This window comes from Myxine glutinosa, chromosome 8 (genome assembly GCF_964187855.1).
Source record: "Myxine glutinosa chromosome 8, kmMyxGlut1.1, whole genome shotgun sequence".
Classification (NCBI taxonomy): domain Eukaryota; kingdom Metazoa; phylum Chordata; class Myxini; order Myxiniformes; family Myxinidae; genus Myxine; species Myxine glutinosa.
In genome coordinates, this window is record NC_136268.1 from 33,395,679 (window position 1) to 33,415,602 (window position 19,924).

The following is a 19,924-nucleotide window of genomic DNA, read 5'->3' on the forward strand; positions in this document are numbered from 1 at the left end:
CTGCTGGTCACATGGCTAAACCCATAGTCCACTGCAAAGTCTGTCCCTGAAAACTGTAGACTGTCATCTGTAACAAGCATTTCCAGAATGATACGCCGAGTGAAGATTGATTTTGGATGGACAACTACGGCTGCAGATCTTGTGCTACGAGTAAGTAGTTGCTTTTGTTGTGTGAACATGTCTGCCCCAATAACCAATGCCAAGGTCGATCAGGTAGCTTGGTCAGCATTAAAGGCACCAAGTAATTTCTTCTTTCTTTTATGCATCTTCTGCAATTCAGAACCAGTTAATATTAAAGATGACAGCTTAGCCCTCCCTGGCCACCACACTGCTAGTCTAGCACGTTCTCTGCCCTTGAATACACCCTGATATCCATGTGGCTTTTTGAGAATACCGTCTCATCGCAGAGGGAGTTACTAACCTTGTTTCCTTTAGCAGAAGTCCATTGTGCATTATTAAGACTGTTCTGTCCAGAAGTGGTTGCAGCACTCGTCCGGTCTGCTATCATCAGGTCATCCTTCTGTGCACTATCACTTTTGAGTACACACCGTCTGCGTTTAGTTGCTTTCTGAGATCTGTCAGGTAGCTTGGTGTCTGAGACACTTGACAAACTATTAATCTGTCCATGATTAGCTAATCATGAAGTGGCCCATAATTGGAGTTTTCACCGAGAGAATATGAGGATGTGACAAACAAGTCTACTGCCTCATAGACCTGTTGCAGTCTGATTAAATCTGGACTTCTTGGAAATTGTTTTTCTTGGCATGAAAAACTTCTCAAATCTCTCCCGACGCTACACTGTAGTCGTTCATTCTCATCTAAGTTTCTGTCCTCCAAGCATGTCATCTGCTTCTTCCCCCTTACAGTACACCAACATGCTCACCTGGTTTTTCCTGAGACTATCTAAGCAGATTGCTGGTCAGTGAAATCTCTTATCTTCTGATCCATTTATCCCACTTGTGGTTTTGAGACGTTCAATACTGTATTGCCAGAGGTTGAATGGTGAAGGTGACACTCGGTGCGCTTTGGGCCACTATATTTTGGGTTATTTTCTATTCCCCCCCACCCCCCAAAACAAACCTGGTTTATTTAAAACTCTACTGTTGCAGCATTTATGGCACCATATCATGTTGGGCGTTTTGAAGGATTAAACAACAGTGATAGTTTAACTGTTTTTATCTATGGTAATAAAAGGCAATATGTGCACGTCCTCCATAACTGCAAAATCATGAAACGTAATGGGCCAAAACTTTGCATGCATAACAAGGGAACTCTGAGGGAGTTCATGAAGGAAAAATGGATGTTTGGGTAAATGTAAACACCCTTTTTGAAGAAAATCAACTGGCTCATTTAATTTAAACAAAAACAGGTTTTATCGTTGGTCAGCCCACTCTCCCTCGCAGGGGTCTTATGCTTTGTTTGAGCCTGCTAAAATGCCTTGCCTTGGAACAGGCCACAACGGTTTCTGCACGATGGAGTTCAAAATTATTTTTTTTCATTTTCCTCAATAATCATCGAATGTGTGATCTGCATACGTACAAATCACTGTGGACATCGCTTTTAAAGGAGACAGTTTTCAGAGGCAGCTTTCAAATTAGGAGATTGGAGCAATTTTATATGAGATTTTCCACGATGGCCTCTCACGGACCAATTAATGCGTACAAGATTTCACCTGTCTTAGACAGATAGATAACTCCAGGGGAATAAAGAAAAAGCAAGAATTAGAATGAATAAAGAGAAATGAGGCCGAAATGAAGGAGAATATTTAAAAAATAATTTAAAAAAATACAATTCACCCCTACCCCTTCCCAGTGTTGGGGCTGGAGGTGTCATGTGGTACCTCGCCTGCTAAAAATTGTTGTAAAATTTTATTTTTCCCCTTTTTGTGTGATCTGCTGTCATACTCGGTCATCTGTCGTTACTTCAACATACATAGAAAAAAATAATAACATCCATCGACCGTGTTTGGAGTTGCGCCATCTTGGTTTGAGCTGTGAAAAGCATCAATTGACATAGTGTTCTCTGTGGCTTGATGTATTTTTGAATTAAATTTCTATAATTTCTCACTTGAATTCCTCGTTTCAAGGTATACATTGGGGCTGTCGTTTTCATGTACTTTATGTATACATTACTGCAACGGAACTTCAAACAGACAGTGGTGCCTTGGCCACAACGGTCCTCACAAGCCCTCATGCGGGAGATGTATGTGTGTCTGCGTGTAGTCATCAAGTACAACATATTCTCTTTACTACTGTGTGTGTGTGTGTGTGTGTGTGTGTGTGTGTGTGTGTGTGTGTGTGTGTGTGTGTGTGTGTGTGTGTGTGTGTGTGTGTGTCCTCGCTCCCCCCTCCTAATAAAGTATAGATATAGTTGCAGGTTTGAGGATGTGTGCGTGCACAGGTACATGTGTCGTCACCAAGCACAACATATTCTCTTTACTCACTAACCTTCCCTCCTCCCCTTTCTAAGTGTACCACTCTCCTCCCCACCATATCTCCTGCTCCGACCCCCTCCTGGAGTGCATTGTGACGTGTGACGAGGCACCGCTCCCCCCTCCCGGAGTGCATTGTGACGTGTGACGAGGCACCGCTCCCCCCTCCCGGAGTGCATTGTGACGTGTGACGAGGCACCGCTCCCCCCCTCCCTTCCTAGCTCCCTCCTCGCTTCTCTCTATCTATCTCTATATTCCGGTCAGTTCGGAGGGAGGGAGGCCGGGAGTGCGGAGGAAAGGAGGGTGGTGAGGTGGAGTAAGTTAGGAGGAGAGTCTGGAGGGAGGGGCCAGGGTGAGAGAAGGGAGGGGATGTGGGGTAGGAGAAGGCAGGGGAAGGAATGGGGTGAGGGAGGGACCTCGCGTTGCCCGCCAACACTGGGTACCTTTGGTAGTTACAGTATGAATCATACAAATTATAACTTGGGTATGAAGCTCTGCCCGAGAGCGAACAACTCCACGTGCATCCCTCCAACTCAGCCCACCAGACTCCTACACAACCAACATGGCGGCGTGCATGGCATTATGGGATAACTATGAAAAGCCTCCAATATATCTGCTTGGCATTGTCCTGTCTGCTTACCATCCCCTCCCCACATCCCCCGTATCTATTACCATCCCCAGATCCTTCTCCTGTGTGACAAACTCCAAGATTGCTCCTTAAATCATGTAATCTCTATTTTCATTGTTCTAACCCATCCCCAGCACCTTACACCTGTTAAAGTCAAATTGCATCTGCCAATCGTTTACCCAATCTATTGAAGTATCTAGACTCTCCTGAATCTAATTACCACCTCCTCTGGGAGCTACCGTAATAAGGTTTGTGTCATCTGGAAATTAAAAAAAATCCTACTATTAACCCAATCCAAATCATGAATAATAATTAACCAATGGTCCCCAGACTCCCAGTACTGTGATCCTGAGGTACCGGTTTCTATTACTATTAGTATTAATTAAATCTTTTTCTAAAGAAAAATTCAATACTTGCTCGTTAATTTAACAATGAATGAGGTAACATTCGTTTAAAATAAGATTAAAATTGCAAATTACAATTAACCGTTTGTTCGACGACGTTCTGAAGGAAAAACATCCTTGACCTTCAACTACGGATCGATAAATCATTCTCGGAATGCAGATTTTAACTCGTTCCTCACCGCATCATTATCATGCAAATTTAGAATACAACACTTCGCTCATCGCTGAGAATCATCGTTACGATCGAGGTGAAAAACCCTCAAATTTACACAGAATCGTTTGTACTCTTCACCTTCGTCGACGGCGGACGTGACCGCGCATATTTCATGCACTGCCCATCCGAGTCCTGTGACGTCACATCACCGTGGCAACGGCAATCCAGGCTCATTAGCATTTTATGGAAACATCGCCTCGCGTGCTCCGATCAAATAAAGCCAATGACGATTTAACAAAAAAGAAAGAAAAAAAAAAAGAAGATGACGATGAAATCACAAAAACCAAAAGCAACCTGCGCGAGCGAACGGCACGACACTCGCTACTCCGCACGGATATCGCCGATACCTGTAGGACCTTTCTTCGCGCACGGTGTGCTTGCGGAACGGGATGATGCTTGCAGCGCCGGCATCTTGTTCGTGCGAGAGCACCGGGCTGGGCAGCGGTGCCGGGACCATGGTGCGGGATTAACGTGGAGCCCGATGCCCGAACCGGCAACACCGTCACGCAATTAAATAAATAAGGTATTATCGATCGCAAACGCGGCGCAGAGCGTTGGTCACGTGAGCAAGAGGGCGAAAGTGGGCGGAGCCAAGGCAAGTACGCAACTGCGCCAATGGGCGGGGCGCGCAGAGCATTGATCACGTGAGCTGTTACGCAAATGGGCGGAGCGCGCAGAGCGTTGGTCACGTGAGCTGATACGCAAGTGGGCGGAGCGCGCAGAGCTCTATCATCGAGTCGTTTTTATTCTATGTACGTGCGCACCGGGACGAAAAATTAACATTAAAATGTATAACAAAAACAATGAAGGGAAAATTAAGAGGATTTGAATGTGGGTGGAATGGGGAGAGAAGCGAAAGCAGACATTTAATTATTACTATCAGTGTATTACTAGGTAGGTGTATTAGACTAGACATTTAGTTGAAGAGCGTCTGCTTTAATAGACCTACTAATCGTTTTAGAGTCTGGTCTGGGAGGTTGGTGGTTCGAATCCAGTCCGGGTCATACCATAGACTTTAAATTGCACGGGCTGCTTTTTTGACGCCCAGCATTTAAAAAGGACACAGCCCAAAACAAAACCATAGGTTGGCAACCATTGCGCAGGCTTGATGGGCCGAATGGCCTCCTGCGTTGAAGTTCCTTGGAAAGAAACTCAGATGCAGAGAAGAGTACACGTTGGTTGGGGGAAAAAAAAAAAAGTCGGGTGGTGGTGGTTATGGGGATTTGAGTCTGAACTAGAACGGCTCTCAGAAGAGAGCATACCTCCGCCAGGTGAACAGTTTACGCTTTGTATCCACTTTTGTATACTGAATCGAGGCTCGTGAAAGAGCTGACATTTACTTCACAAACAAATCAACCAGACAAACAAAATATATAAAAAGAGGGAGCGGAAGACAAGAGAAGGGGAAGCACACAAACACTTGAGAGCACACAACATTTGAGAGCAGGGAGATGTGTGGGAGGGAGAGGGCTTGGGGGGAGGAGGCGTGGGAAGGGGGGGAGGGGGGGGGGTTGGAGAAGTGTAAAACACAAGGACACCAAGGACTTCCAGGACAGAAGTTGGTATTTCAAAAAAGTGGAATTGGGGTGAAATTAGCGGGGGTAGAAAAGATCAAGGTTTTGGATGGGGGAAGATAAGAGATGGTGGTGAACAGCTGTTTTAAAGACCTGGAGGGAGGAGTGGGATTGAAGAGAGTGAGGGAGTTTGTTCCAGAGGCAGGAGAAAAGAGGAATGAAGGAGTGAAGGTGAGCAGAGTCTTGATTTTGGCAGTTTAACCATAAGAGGGTTGCAGGCAGATCTTGTGCGACCTGTAGGAATATTTGCGGGACAGAGCCCAGAGAGAGCTGGGGGGCAAGGCCAGAGAGGAGTCGGTAGAAGACGGAAAGACCACCAACCTGCCTGCGGTGAGTGAGTGAGAGGCCCTTGGAGTTAGCTTCATCGCGGGAGATTCCAATGATTATGAATACTTTGGTTTCAACAGCGTGAAGACGAGCTAGGTGTGAGGCAGGAGCACCAGCCCAGAGGGGAGAGCAGTATTCCATTGAGCTGCGGATGAAAGCCTTGTATGTGGTGAGGAGCTCAGATGTGCCAAGGAAGGACTTCGCACGACGGAGGCTGCCCAGTCGGCGACTGGCTTTGGAGGCCAGATTTGAAATGTGGTTTTCCCAGGAAAGATCATGGCAGATAGTGAGACCCAAAAGCTTGAGTGACAGAACTTCTTGGAGAGGATTATTCAGAAAGTGGATGGGAGGGTTGTCCAGTCGGTCTTTTCGGAGAGACATCGTAAGAGTGTGAGATTTGTCAGGATTGAAAGACATGTTCCACTTGTTTTCCCAGTCTGATTTTGTCCAGGTCTGCAGAAAGTGAGGAGGCTGCAGACTGCCGATCTGAGGGATGAGGAATGGAGCGACAGAGTAGAGTCATCAGCAAAGAGATAGAGAGGATTTTCAAAAAATGATAGGTCGTATCTGGATCCAGGCCTGAACCAAAATCAAACCAGCTTGTTCTTATCACCTAACCAATTTATGCACCTGGTTTTGTCACAACTCGTCCATAACTTTGAGACATCCTGCTGTATATCGTTTTTGGCCCTATCCCTCAATGGTGAAGGGTCACTTAAATTGTTATATCGAGATACCGATCTTCACCAAAATCTAATCATTTCGTCCTTGCCACATACACTACCTTTCCGCCAAATTTCGTCCAAAGCCTTCCACAACTTTGACATATCCTGTTCACAGACAGACAAACCGTCACCCAACTCATAAAGTTCTAGCAGACAGGGGTGAAAACATAACCTCCATGCACCTTTCGTCCGAATACGTCCATATAATCAATCCGAATCCTAATATAAATAAACACGTCTCAGAAAATTGGGAATCAGGTGCAGAGCAACATGCAATTTGCAAAAATTAACATCTTACAGTAATACAATTACAATACCTCAGACATCTAGTGCATCCCTATAACATCCGTCGTTGTCACACAAGATAATCTCCTACACGTGCGGTGTGAAAAATCGACGCAAAATACAAAAATAAAATAAAAATACCATGATTGTTTATGTATCATTTGTATTACCTGAAAAAAATTAATAAATAAAGAAAACTATAATTACATCGTATAAACAAATCTTGTATAAGCAGCTAAAACAGTGTCCTGTGACTTGTGTCCAACCCTGTACATTGAGCAAAACAAAGTTGGATTTAAGGTTCCAAAAAAAAAAATTCGGAGAATATTGTCGAAAGATCTGGTTCACAGTTATGGTGGATGAAGTGTCTTGAAAGAAAGCATACCCACGTCACTGGCACTACCAGGAAAGCAGCAGAACTAATACCGCTTCGAACAGTTGGCTCGAAGCATCGACAAATCAGAAGTTCCAACATATTTCAATAACTATCCATCTGTGTCGAAAGAAAATGAAGCGGAAAGTCAAACAGAAGAGGTGGCTTGGTTAAAACAAACAGCTGGGGCCATCAAATGCTGCGCACAAAAAAAAAAACAATAAAAGAACCAAACCCCAAGAAATGGCTAATCGGAGAATTGGCTGCAGCAAAATATTCCTTTAAAACACAAAGTAGCCGGTGAAACATTACATTGCAAACTAGAACTGCACTCGGAAGAAAGCATACCTCCACCAGGTGAACAGTTTACGTTTTGCATCCCAGAGTAGACCAGAAAATCACAATACAGACTCATATTTAATCAAAATCATCCATCCACAACTTTCAGATACCCTGCAATATATCGTTTTTGGCCCCATCTCCCAATAGTGAAGAATTACGAAAAAAAAAATTATACTAGCCGGATGTTCACCAAAATTGAATCGACTCTTCCTTGTCACACACACAACCCTGTCCACCAATTTACGTCCAAATACATCCATAACTGAGATATCCTGCTATATGTTGGTTTTAGCCCGATCACTTAATGATGAAGAATCACAAAAAAAAAAAAATTCTCATATCCGAATCCATATTCAGATCTTCACCAAAATTGAATCGATTCTTCCTTGTCACACACACAACCTGTCCACAAAGTTACGTCCAAATCCATCGATATCTTTTTGAGATATCCTGCTATATGTTGGTTTTAGCCCAATCACTTAATGGTGAAGAATCACTGAAATTTTTTTTTTTTGTAATCATATCCGAATCCATATTAAGATCTTCACCAAAATGGAATCGATTAGTCCTCGTCACACACACACACAACCTCTCCACAAAGCTTCGTCCATATCCATCCACAACGTTCGGAAATCCCACGATGTATCGTTTTTGGCCCTATCTCCCAATGGTGAAGAATCACAAAAAAAAAATCTAGTATCCGAATCCGGATCTTCACCAAAATCTAATCATTTCGTCCTTGTCACATACACAACGTCTACATCTCTGCCAAATTTCGTCCAAATCCGTCCACAACTTTGAGATATTTTGTTCACAAAGACAGACAGGGGTGAAAACAACCTCTATCCATCCACCTTTGGTGGTGAAGGTAATACAGAAGAAAGAACAATTAGAGATTACAGACCCTCGCCAGGACGTGTCTGTCAGTGTCTCTGTCTAACTCTCCCATCTACTTCATAAACAAACAACTTGAAGAGGTTAAGTCACTCAAAACCTTTGGGCCTAACCATCAGCCATGATCTTTCTCAGGCAGACCATATTTCCAAGATGCCATCCAAAGCCAGCTTTTGACTGGCAATTCTTCGTTGTGCAAGGCCTTTCTTTGGCCAATCTAAACGTTTGATAACTTAAAGGCCTTCATTCACAGCTTGGAGTACTGCTCTCCCCTCTGGGCTGGCACTCCTTCCTCACACATTCCCCTTCTTAATGCCATGGAAAGCAAGGCCCTCAAAAACATTGGGATATCCCTCGATGAAGTTGAGTGACCAAGCCTGTTACTCACATCACAGAGTGTAGGTGGGTGGCCTCAATTCAACCACCTCCATTTTGGTCTTGCATCCTCTGCCCTCTTAGCTCTGCCCCTTCCAGGTCTCTGCAAGGCACACATGTTCCCCAAATAGGCTTCCAGACAGCTGTTCACCACTTCCTCAGATCATCATGTCCCATCCATACTCATCTCTTGTACCCCAAATGACCTCATTCCCAAGCTCTCCTTTTTCCAAGTTATTGATTCCCTCCTCCCTCCCCCACCATAATAATCAGCTGGATTGTTTCTCTTCCGTCTTCTCCCCACGTTCCCCATCCTGCTGTGCTTCATTCAGCGTGTTCACCCCTAATGTGGCCTTCTCCCCATCCCCTTTATCTCACTCTTCCTCTGTTGCTGTTTCCCCCTTTCCATTTTGCTCTGCTCTTCCACAAGCCTCAATCATGTATACAATTTTAAAAATAAATAAATTTCCAGATGAATCTCCTCTGGTCTTGACAAAGTGTGGATCAACTTTTGTACACCTCCCTGTTTCCTATAATTTCATTTCATATTTACCTCCCTACTCCATCTCCAGTTGCTGCATGACATCACAAGACGCGAAAGGGGGCCTGCGATGACGCACGCCAAAAAGGGCATATTCAGCTTTTCTTTTCTTTTTCTTTCTTGTTTTCTCTGTTAGTCCGGACGATATCTCAGCCATACTTTGAGCTCGGAAGCTGAAATTTGGGCACAATAGTGAGCACGTGCTTTGGCAAAAACGGTAGTTTTTATTTTTTGATTAATCAATTAATTATTACATTAATGAACAGGAATAGAAATAATTAATTACGTACCAGAGCACTGGTACAGTTCACCAAAGGGCCTGGGTTCGATTCCTGGTCTGGGCATGTAATTTTCCCACATATATCAATTTAATTAATTAATTAATTATTATATATTTATTAATATCTGGGCAATATAGACCAGGAGCCCAGAAGGTTTATTCAAGTGAAAAGCACCGAAGCAACTGACCACGTGGGTTGAAAGGGTTCTACCCCCACATCACAAAAATGCATTGCTGCCGGGTCAGGGCCGGTGCCTTCCCGCCCAAATTAGGGACGCCATTACCGAAAATCCTATTTTCTTCAATATCTGGAAAACTATACATGGCAGTATCACAAATCTGGTGTCCACACCCATGTTTTCATGGTCAATCAGTATAAAAATGCATTTCTCAGCCAGAGTTGTGTCTTTCCCGCCCAAAAGCACCCAAAGTGCCCAAAGTAAGGAAACCATTGCTGAAAATCCTATTTCCCTCAATATCTGGACAACTATACATGGGAGTATCACAAATCTGCTGTCTACACCCATGTTTTCATGGTCAAACATTACAAAAATGCAGTTTTCTCCTTAGTAAGGGTCATATTTTTCCCGCCCAAAAGCACCCAAAGTAAGGAAACAATTGCTGAAATCCTACTTTCCTCAATATCTGGAAAACTATACATGAGAATATCACAAATGATGTGTCTACACCCATGTTTTCATGGTCAATTATTACATTGCCAACAATTGCAGTGCTTTAAAAATGACTAAATTCACCATGTATTATCTAAACAATGGTGTATTATATTGTACCGTACATGGTGTTATGTAACAGGTCTTGATTTTATTGCAAAATTTGCTATACTAGTTGCACCAATGTTTTTGATTTCCTTGAACCCCAAGGAACACAGCTGGGTTGGTGTCATTTTTTTTCTATTATTCCAATGGTTGCCATTTTGAATTTCACAATGTCCGCTATTTTTACATTAAAATAACTATATCTCACATTCTAGTACAGCATCTCGTACAGTTATTTTGGTGCCAATGGGTAGGTTTATGGGATCAAATAATTCAAATTTACCATTATTTCCAATGTTGCTGAGTATCCATCTGACAAAATTCAAGATGGTGGCCAAAATGGCTTCCAAAATGGACGCCACAGCAGAAAAAAAAAATTCTGCCAGCTTAATGACTGTGGAAAAAAAACGTGACCATGATCACGGAAGATGGTGATAATACGAAATTATTAAATTAAATTGGACACATCTGGGTATCCGTAGTAAAAAAACAAAAAAAAACTTTAGAGGGCAGCACAGTGACTACAGGCTTTGTTTACTACAACCATCAGCTCATCTAATTGGGTGGAAGTTCTGCATGCCATTGTTTGTATCAAAAGGTGACGTGTCATTGAACAGTACTATTTTCCTTCTGAAGCACAATGACTCTGCAAGTTGTGAGTTAAGGACACAAGTTGGATGGAAATACCATAATACACCATTGTTGAGGTAATGCATGGTGAATTAGATATTTTAAACACTGTAAATGTTGTCAATGTAATGACTGACCATGAAAACATGGGTGTAGACACGTCATTTGTGACTTTAAACGCTTTTCTTGAAAAACAATTCTAAAAATGTTTAAAACCTAAACACAAATGTCAAATTCATAAACACCGTCTGTTTAATAAACGCAAGCCATCAACTTCCTAAGCATGTTTAGCATAAATTTAAACATGTTTAGAAACGTGGTGCAAGATAGTGTTTAGAAAAGTGTTTAAAGTCTAAACACTGTTTTTGCATATGGTATTATCATGTATAGTTTTCCAGATAATTAGGAAAGTATGATCTTTTAACAATGGTATCCTTACTTTGGGCGCTTTTGGGCTTGACCAAGGAGAAATGCATTTTTGTAATGTTTGACCATGAAAACATGGGTGTAGACAGCAGATTTGTGATACTCCCATGTATAGTTGTCCAGATATTGAGGAAAATAGGATTTTCAGCAATGGTTTCCTTACTTTGGGCACTTCGGGTGCTTTTGGGCAGGAAAGACACAACCCTGGCTAAGGAGAAATGCATTTTTATAATGATTGACCATGAAAACATGGGTGTAGACACCAGATTTGTGATACTGCCATGTATAGTTTTCCAGATATTGATGAAAATAGGATTTTCGGTAATGGCGTCCCTATTTTGGGCGATTTGGGCAGGAAGGCACCGGCCCTGACCCGGCAGCAATGCATTTTTGTGATGTGGGGGTAGAACCCTTTCAACCCACGTGGTCAGTTGCTTCGGCGCTTTTCACTTGAATACACCTTCTGGGCTCATGGTCTAATATCTCAGGAACCTTTTGAGCTAGGAAGCTGATATTTGGATATGACAGTGACCAAGTAATTTGGCTAAAGGGAATTTTTGATTATTGATTCATCAATTAATCGATTATTCATTTTTTTCAATTAATTTTCAAAAAGTTAGATTCGGATGAAACAGTGATGGTTTAGGTATGCTGTCAGCCAAGAAATTAAATTTACAATAATTTTAATTATGCAATGAATCAATCAATTATTGTACACCGCTTCCTCCCAATTCCGTCTCCGTGTGCTGCACAGCGGCATCACCGGACGCCTAAGGCGCCCCAGCAATGTCGTGCTAAAGGGGTTATGTGATTTATCGATTCGGTATTGGGGTGGTGCACTTTGAATGTAGCTCTACTTGTTGCTGTTTTTTTTTTGTTTTTTTCTTTTCTTTTCTTACAATAGATCCAATGGGAAAAAATGTCCCATAAAGTGAGGGCTTGCTTTATCACAGTTTCCCCCAACTGGATGTTTGCAAAGTTTGCTATATCTATGCTGATATTTTGCACATACAGTCACGTGAAAAAGTAAGTACACCCCATGTAAAGTTTTGACTTTTTCAACATATAGCTATTTGATCTTCATTTCAACAATATTGATAAAGCAGATATAATATAACAAATATCATGAAACATTTACATTTTGTAGTCCATTGTATAATTTAAATAAACATAAATGCAAATTTCACATGTGGAAAAAGTAAGTACACCCCATGAAATGTTTTTATCTTTTTAACATGTGGACATATCAATATTTGATCTTCATTGAAACTATCTATAGATAAAGGTTATCTAATTGAACAAAATACAATGACAAATTGACTTTGCAATAATTTATTCAACACAAAACTAACAGAGATGCCATTTCCTTCTGTGGAAAAAGTAAGTACACCCTTGGCTCTAATAGGTGGTATTGCCCCCTTTGGCAGAAACAAGCTCAAGTAGGCGTTTCTTATAAGCTAGACTACGGATTTTAATGTTAAGAAAATAGGCCTTTTATGTTTTGAAAAGCGGGATTTTTTTTTTTTAATGTGAAAAAATCCCGAAATATTTTTTTCCCCCGTTTTATTCATTTTTTATTATTACCAAGTTTTTCAGAAATCAGTCAAAAAAAGAACAAAAAATGGTAAGCTTTTTCCTGCACAACATTAAGCACTCTGGGCTAGTAAACAGGTAAAAAATGACGTTCAGGTACCTTTATTGCAACCGCATAGTTTGATAAGTAGAGGACTAGAAGAAATTGACAAGACCCTTTTAGGAACAGTTAAAGTAGGTGTTTGAAATCATTATCTTGGTAATGTTCTCCTTGGTGAGGCGGTGTCGGCGGTCTCCGGTCTGCGAGGACGTTTCTGTAGACGGAGAAGGACCTTTCCACGTCGACGCTGACGATAGGGCAGTACCTCAAGAGGGGGATGTCAGCAAGCTTGACTTCAGCCAGCACACCAACCTCAGATCCGTGCTGATCTCCATCCAGGATCAAAGCCACTGTCCTCAGCACACCAATGTCGGGATTGCGCTGCAGCACCGCCTTGAACTTGGTGAGCAGGATCTCCTTACGGCAGCCTCGGATCTTTTCGAGCTCCTCCTTGGCCTGATCAAGGAGCTGGAAGGCCTTGGCCAGCTCCATGCCGGCCTCCTCCAGCTGCTTAAGGATCTTCGGGATGAACGACACGTGGGCATTTAAGAAGACCAAACTGAGCTTGATGTCCGCCTTTCCGAATAGGTCCTTGGCACTCCGGATTGCCATCGCGTCATCGTTCAGCTGGTCCACAATGTCCTTGACGGCCTCGAAGTGCTCGGCGTAAAACACCGCGGCGTCGATCCACGTCCCCCACCGAGTCAGAATGGGCTCCGGGGGGAGAGAAAGATTGGGCTGCTGCTCCTTCCAAAGGACAACATGCGACGGGGCTTTGACGAACACCTTCTTCGTCGTGGCAATCAGGTCGTTGACGTCCTTGAACATTTCTCGGACTGTCTCGCAGACACGGTGGAGCGCGTGGGCAACGCAAGTCACATGCAGCAAGTCCGGGAAGAGTTCCTTCAGGGCATGGCCGGCCTTGATCATATAGGCCGCGGCATCGCTGACGAGGACCTTGAGGCACTCCGGCTTGAAATCAGGCCGAAGATAGCGCAGCGTGTCATTGACTGCGCGCACGATCTCCCCGGAGTTGGTCTTCTCCAGAAACATGCACTGGACGAGGTGGGGACGAAAGTACCCCTCCTTGGACAAGCGTCCCGCGATGATGTTGGCCACATATCGACCTGCCGAATCGGTCGTCTCGTAGACGGACAGCCAGATGGGCTGCTGTCTGAGGTCGGCACGGATCCCCACCAAGGCCTCGTCGTAGCACTTGTCGAGGTAGTGCTTTCGAATCCAGCTTTCATCGGGGATCTGGAGAGTGATGTGCTTCTCCAGGAACGACCGGAGGGCAGGGTTTTCCAATTTCGACCATGGGATGCCAGCGGCCAGCATGGCCTGGCACAGCTCCTGAGCCACGACGTCGCACTTGTGCCTCTTTCCGCCACCAAAGTCCTCCATGGTGGCTTGCGTGACCGTCCTCTTCTTCTTCAAGGCCAAGTTGCTCTTGTGGCGGTCTCCTCGGACATGTTGGGCCAGCTCAGACTTCTGCTTCGCCCGGAAAGTCTTTTCACAAGCTCGACAGAAAGCCGTGTCACTCGACACGTACTTGAAGGTGGCCCCATCGCCGCCAGCGTTGAATTCCTTCAGCCACTTGTCACGAAGAGCAGCACTCATCTTGATAGGAGACTTGTTCACACTTTGTGTACACTCTCTCACTGTAGTACACCGCCTCACTGCTGTACACGCTGGGGACGCAACGCACGCAAGTGGACGCAACGTTTTGTTTTTGAGATCGATCGCAGTTAAAAATTTCGAAAAATTCCGTAATTTTTTTTAGCGTTGCCAGACATTTTCGACCAAAAAGGGCATTTTATTTTATTTTTCCCAAAAAAGGGTGAAATTTTTTTTTTCTCCGAAAATAGCAAAATAATTTTTTTTCGCGCAAAAAAGCCGTTTTATGTGAAAAAATATTTATTTATTTTTCACATAAAAATCCGATGTGCACTTATAACTGTCTACCAGTCTCTGACATCGACTGGGAGAAATGTTTGCCCACTCCTCCAGGCAGAATTCTTTCAGTTTTTTTTTTTTTTTTTTTTTTTTTTTTTTTTTTTTTTTTTTTTTTTTTTTTTTTTTTTTTTTTTTGTATACAATATCGAGGCTCGTGAAAGAGCGAACATTAATCACACAGAAAGACAAACCGACACATAAAACATATAACATAGGGAGCGGTAGACAAGATGGGGAGAGAGGGGGAAGGACACAAACACAACATTTGAGAGCAGGGACCGAGAGACATGGAGACATCGAGAGATCTGAGAGAGGGCGAGGGCTTTGGGGGGGGGGGGGCGTGGGAAGGGGGCAGTGGGAGAGGTATAAAACATATGGACACTGCCAGGACTTCCAGGAAAGAAGTTGGAATTTCAAACAAGGTGGATCTGGGGTGAATTAGCGGGGGTAGAAAAGATCAAGGTTTTGGATGGGGGAAGATAAGAGATGGTGGTGAACAGCTGTTTTAAAGACCTGGAGGGAGGAGTGGGATTGAAGGGAGTGAGGGAGTTTGTTCCAGAGGCGGGAGAAAAGAGGAATGAAAGAGTGAAGGTGAGCGGAGAGCCGAGATTTCGGCAGTTTAACCATCAGAGGGTTGCTGGCAGATCTTGTGCGACCTGTAGGAATATTTGGGGGACAGAGCACAGAGAGAGCTGGGGGTGCAAGGCCGGAGAGGAGTCGGTAGAAGACAGAAAGACCACCTACCTGCCTGCGGTGAGTGAGTGAAAGGCCCTCAGAGATAGCTTCATCGCGGGAGATTCCAATAATTCTGAAAGCTTTGGTTTCAACAGCGTGAAGCCGAGCTAGGTGTGAAGCAGGAGCACCGGCCCATAGGGGAGAACAGTATTCCATTGAGCTGCGGATGAAAGCCTTGTATGTGGTGAGGAGCTCAGGTGTGCCGAGGAAGGACTTCGCACGACGGAGGATGCCCAGTCGGCGACTGGCTTTGGAGGCCAGCTTGGAAATGTGGTTTTCCCAAGAAAGATCATGGCAGATAGTGAGACCCAAAATCTTCAGCGACAGAACTTCTTGGAGAGGATTGTTGAGAAAGTAGATGGGAGGGTTGTCCAGTCGATCTTTTCGGAGAGACATAGTAAGAGTGTGAGATTTGTCAGGATTGAAAGACATGTTCCACTTGTTTGACCAGTCTGTGATTTTGTCCAGGTCTTCAGAGAGTGAGGAGGCAGCAGACTGCCGATCTGAGGGAAGAGGAATGGAGCGGCAGAGAGTGGAGTCATCAGCAAAGAGATAGAGAGGATTTTCGAGAGAGTCAGAGAGATCATTGATGAAGACCAGAAAAAGCACGGGGCCCAGAACACTGCCTTGGGGAACTCCAGCCTGAACAGGAAGAGGAGATGAGAGAAACCCATTCAGGGCCACACGTTGACGACGACTAGAGAGGAAGTCCGCCAGCCATGCGTGGAGATTTCCATGGATACCAAAGGAGGAGAGTTTGGTGAGCAGAGCGGGGTGCCAGACCGTGTCGAAGGCACGTGATATGTCGAGGGAGACAGCTCTAATTTCCTGTTTGGCATTGAGGACCTCCATCCATTGTTGAGACAGCAGAAGCAGCATGTCCAGAGTAGAGTGACCTGGTCTGAAACCAAATTGATGATCAGAGATCAAGCCATTGGAGAAGAGGAAAGATTTCATATCAGAAGCAATGATGGATTCCATGACTTTGCTGATAATTGGGAGAAGGCTGATTGGTCTGTAGTTGCTAGGATCTGTTTTTGCACCTTTTTTGTGCAAAGCGGTGATGTTGGCTGATTTCCAAGCAGATGGCAGTTGACCTTGAGCAAAAGAGAGAGTGAAGAGAACAGAGAGAGGGTGAGATAGAGCAGCAGAGCAGGATTTTAGGACCCGTGGGCTGATGCCGTCGGGTCCAGTTGCAGAATCAGAGTCGAGGGTTGACAGAAACTTTTCCACCTTGTCAGGAGGAAAGGACACGGAGTCCAGGAGCAGCAGGGTACGACTGGGTATGGTGGGTACAGAGAGGGATGGGTTTGGGACACAAGATTTAGAGGCAAACACAGAGTTGAGGCATTCAGCTTTTTCACGTGCGGAGTCAGCTGTGTAGCCGTTTGAGGTAAGGGAGGGGATGGAGGGGGAACAAACACCAGAAACGGATTTGACCAGACGCCACCAGGATTTGGAAGAGGGAGACAGATAAGAGAGTTCGGTCTTGAGAACGGAGAGATATTGTTTCCTGGCTCTCCTGAGGGTGGACACACACTTGTTTCGGGCTTTGTGAAAGGAAATGAGATTTCCTTCCGTTGGATTTGCTTTCCAGGAGACGAAGGCAAGTTGTTTCTGGGCAACAGCCTCACCACAAGATTCCGTGTACCATGGACGGGAGGAAGGGTATGACAACTGAAGACGAGATGGGATAAATCTGTGCATGAGAGAGAGCAATTTACTTTGGAAGCTGTGCGATGTTTGAGGGGTTTCTTGCATGCACAGCTCGTTTCAAATCCCCCCACAACATCTCGATGGGATTTAGATCCGGGCTTTGACTTGGCCATTCCAGAACCCTCCATTTCTTTCTTTTCAGCCATTCCTTGGTGGATTTACTGGTATGTTTAGGGTCATTGTCATGTTGCAAGGTCCAGCTTCGGTTGAGCTTCAACTTGCCGACAGATGGCCTCACATTATCCTCAAGCACCCTCTGGTACAATGAAGAATTCATAGAGGATTCTATGATGGCGAGCTGCCCAGGCCCTGATGCAGCAAAGCTGCCCCAAACCATAATATATCCACCACCATGCTTTACAGTTGGTATCAGGTTCTTGTGGTCAAATGCTGTCTTTGGTTGTCACCAAACATGTCTTCTGGTACTGTGGCCAAATAGCTCTACCTTTGACTCATCTGCCCGGAGCACATTGTTCCAGAAGTGCTGGTCTTTGCCCAGGTGTTCATTGGCAAACTTTAGTCTTGCCCTGATGTTCTTTCTGGACAGCAAAGGTTTCCTCCTGGCACACCTCCCATAAAGATCAAATTTGTACAGCTTCTTTCTAATGGTAGACTCGTGCACTTTGACATCAACAGTGGCAAGAGCTACCTGTACGTCCCGTGATGACATTTTGGGGTTCTCAGAGACTTCTTTCAGCATGTTGTGGTCTGCTCTCGGGCTGAACTTGCTGGGGCGGCCTGGCCTGACCAAGTTGGCAGTTGTTTGGAATCTTCTCCACTTGTAGATGATCTTCCGGACAGTCGAATGATTGATTTCAAATTGTTTGGAGATCTTTTTAAATCCCTTCCCAGACTCGTAGGCATCTATAACCTTCTTTCTGAAGGCCTCAGAGAGCTCTTTTGATCGAGGCATGGTGACGCCACACACTTCAACAACAAAGAGCAAACCAAACTAAATGTCTGCGGTTCAAATAAGACAGGTTCCTCCAAGATCCTCTCTAACAATGTCCTAATCATTTGCACCTGAGCTGGTGCACCCGATTCTAATTTTAGGTATTTGAAGTAGTGATAAATGTAGGGGTGTACTTACTTTTTCACATGACTGTATATAGCATTTTAAGGTTCTCAATAAATCTTGGACAGAGTGTGATAAGACCTTGCAGCTGTTCCAACAATTTATTGGCTGGCCAGATGGCCAAGAGGTATACACGCTCACCTGTGAGCTGTCGGACCCAGCTATAAAGTGTCACCCTGGTGTCTCACAGGTAGAGCGAGACAATACGTTTGCAGTCACTCGGATGTCCGTTAAACTGGATGTCTTGTGTACCGGCATTAGTTGGTGCATCTTAAATTTCTCCCTGTGTCCTTCGCGAAAAGTAGGCGAGATATCACGGCATCCTGGCCCAAAATTTCCTCTAACCTACAGAGGACACTGCATCAGCGGCAATTGCACCCCCAACAACGATTCAACAGGCAACCAAAGGCTGCATATGGAATGCAATGATCAGAACAGACAAATGCACATGTCATTACAAGTTTGTGTCCTCATACATACATTTGACAAGCACAGAACAAACTATTGAATAACTCTGGCTTAAATAATTCACAAGATTCACTGTAGTGCTTATAAATTCCTTCCCACATGGAATCTGAGCTTCACCCAGCAATGTTAACAGTGCCAAAAGAATAACCACGATACAAATACATAATTTACAAAGATCATTAAACATTCACCATCATACCACACCATCCCTTGGTCCCTCTTTTTGAAAGCTAACAATACGTAGCAACACCATGATCTCCCTTTCAACCTTGAGAACCTGGCTGTACTGAAGAGGCAGAACTGTGTTTACAACACACCAATACAGGGTACATCCAATTTAGAAAATTTTAAAGAACAATAAAAAGATTTAAGAGACTTCCAATTCATGCACCAACACTTTAAACCCACATCTTACCCAAACAATCTCTCCCATCAATAGAGAACTATCATCATTTCCTGATCTGGAATGCCCTTTCCACAACCAAGCCCAGCAGCTGCATGGAGACAAAAGCCAAAAACCGATGAGCTCATGAATCACAAATCTCATGTTCCAAAAACAATGGAGAACGCAAGAGCAAATAAATTAAATAGAGGGGGAATATCAAATAGAGGTTTTGTGTGTTTCAAATCCAAGGTATGCTCAAGTCTGATCTTTATACTGCTTGGAACATCTTGCAATTTGACGAGTACTAGATGCATAAACTACTTAAACTACAATATTGCCAATAAAAATAAGTACCGTGAAATGAGGTGAATAGGGACACAGCAAGGTGAATAGGGACACAAACTAAAAAAAAGTTCGGAAACTTTTTTCGCTGAAAATAGATAACCATACTGATTTGTTGATATTTGGGTTGAAAGTGTTCTCTTGTTTTTAAAAAAAGCAACTTATAGTCCCTATTAACCCCATATATGGATATTAACCCCATATATGGATTTTTATGGCTGTCCCTATCCACCCGTAAAACAGGGTGAATACCAGTATACAATTTTACCACCCGTAAAACGGGGTGAATAGGGACAGCCATAAAAATCCATATATGGGGTTAATATCCATATATGGAGTTAATAGGGTCTATAAGTTGCTTTTTTTAAAAACAAGAGAACACTTTCAAC

General features: G+C 43.9%; 1 protein-coding gene across 7 annotated transcripts in view; it reads right to left on the reverse strand.

Annotated features, from left to right (window-relative positions):
* LOC137432048 (microtubule-associated protein RP/EB family member 3-like) overlaps positions 1-19,924 on the reverse strand; it is a 97,936-nt gene that overhangs the window by 20,029 nt on the left and 57,983 nt on the right. The window contains exons 2-3 of one of the 7 annotated variants that reach the window (XM_078783169.1): positions 19,224-19,302; positions 8,586-8,675 (exon numbers count right to left, since the gene is read on the reverse strand). The exons of 1 other annotated variant lie outside the window; for it this stretch is intronic. Coding sequence is in view for 3 of the 6 variants with exons in the window: in XM_078783163.1 (XP_078639289.1) it covers positions 4,025-4,134 (110 nt within the window). In the remaining 3 variants the exon portion in view is untranslated. Of the gene's footprint in view, positions 1-3,642; positions 3,718-3,755; positions 3,824-4,024; positions 4,254-8,585; positions 8,676-18,481; positions 18,673-19,223; positions 19,303-19,924 lie in introns of those variants that run through there. 5 more of the 7 variants (XM_078783168.1, XM_078783167.1, XM_078783163.1 and 2 more) reach the window with 5 other exon arrangements.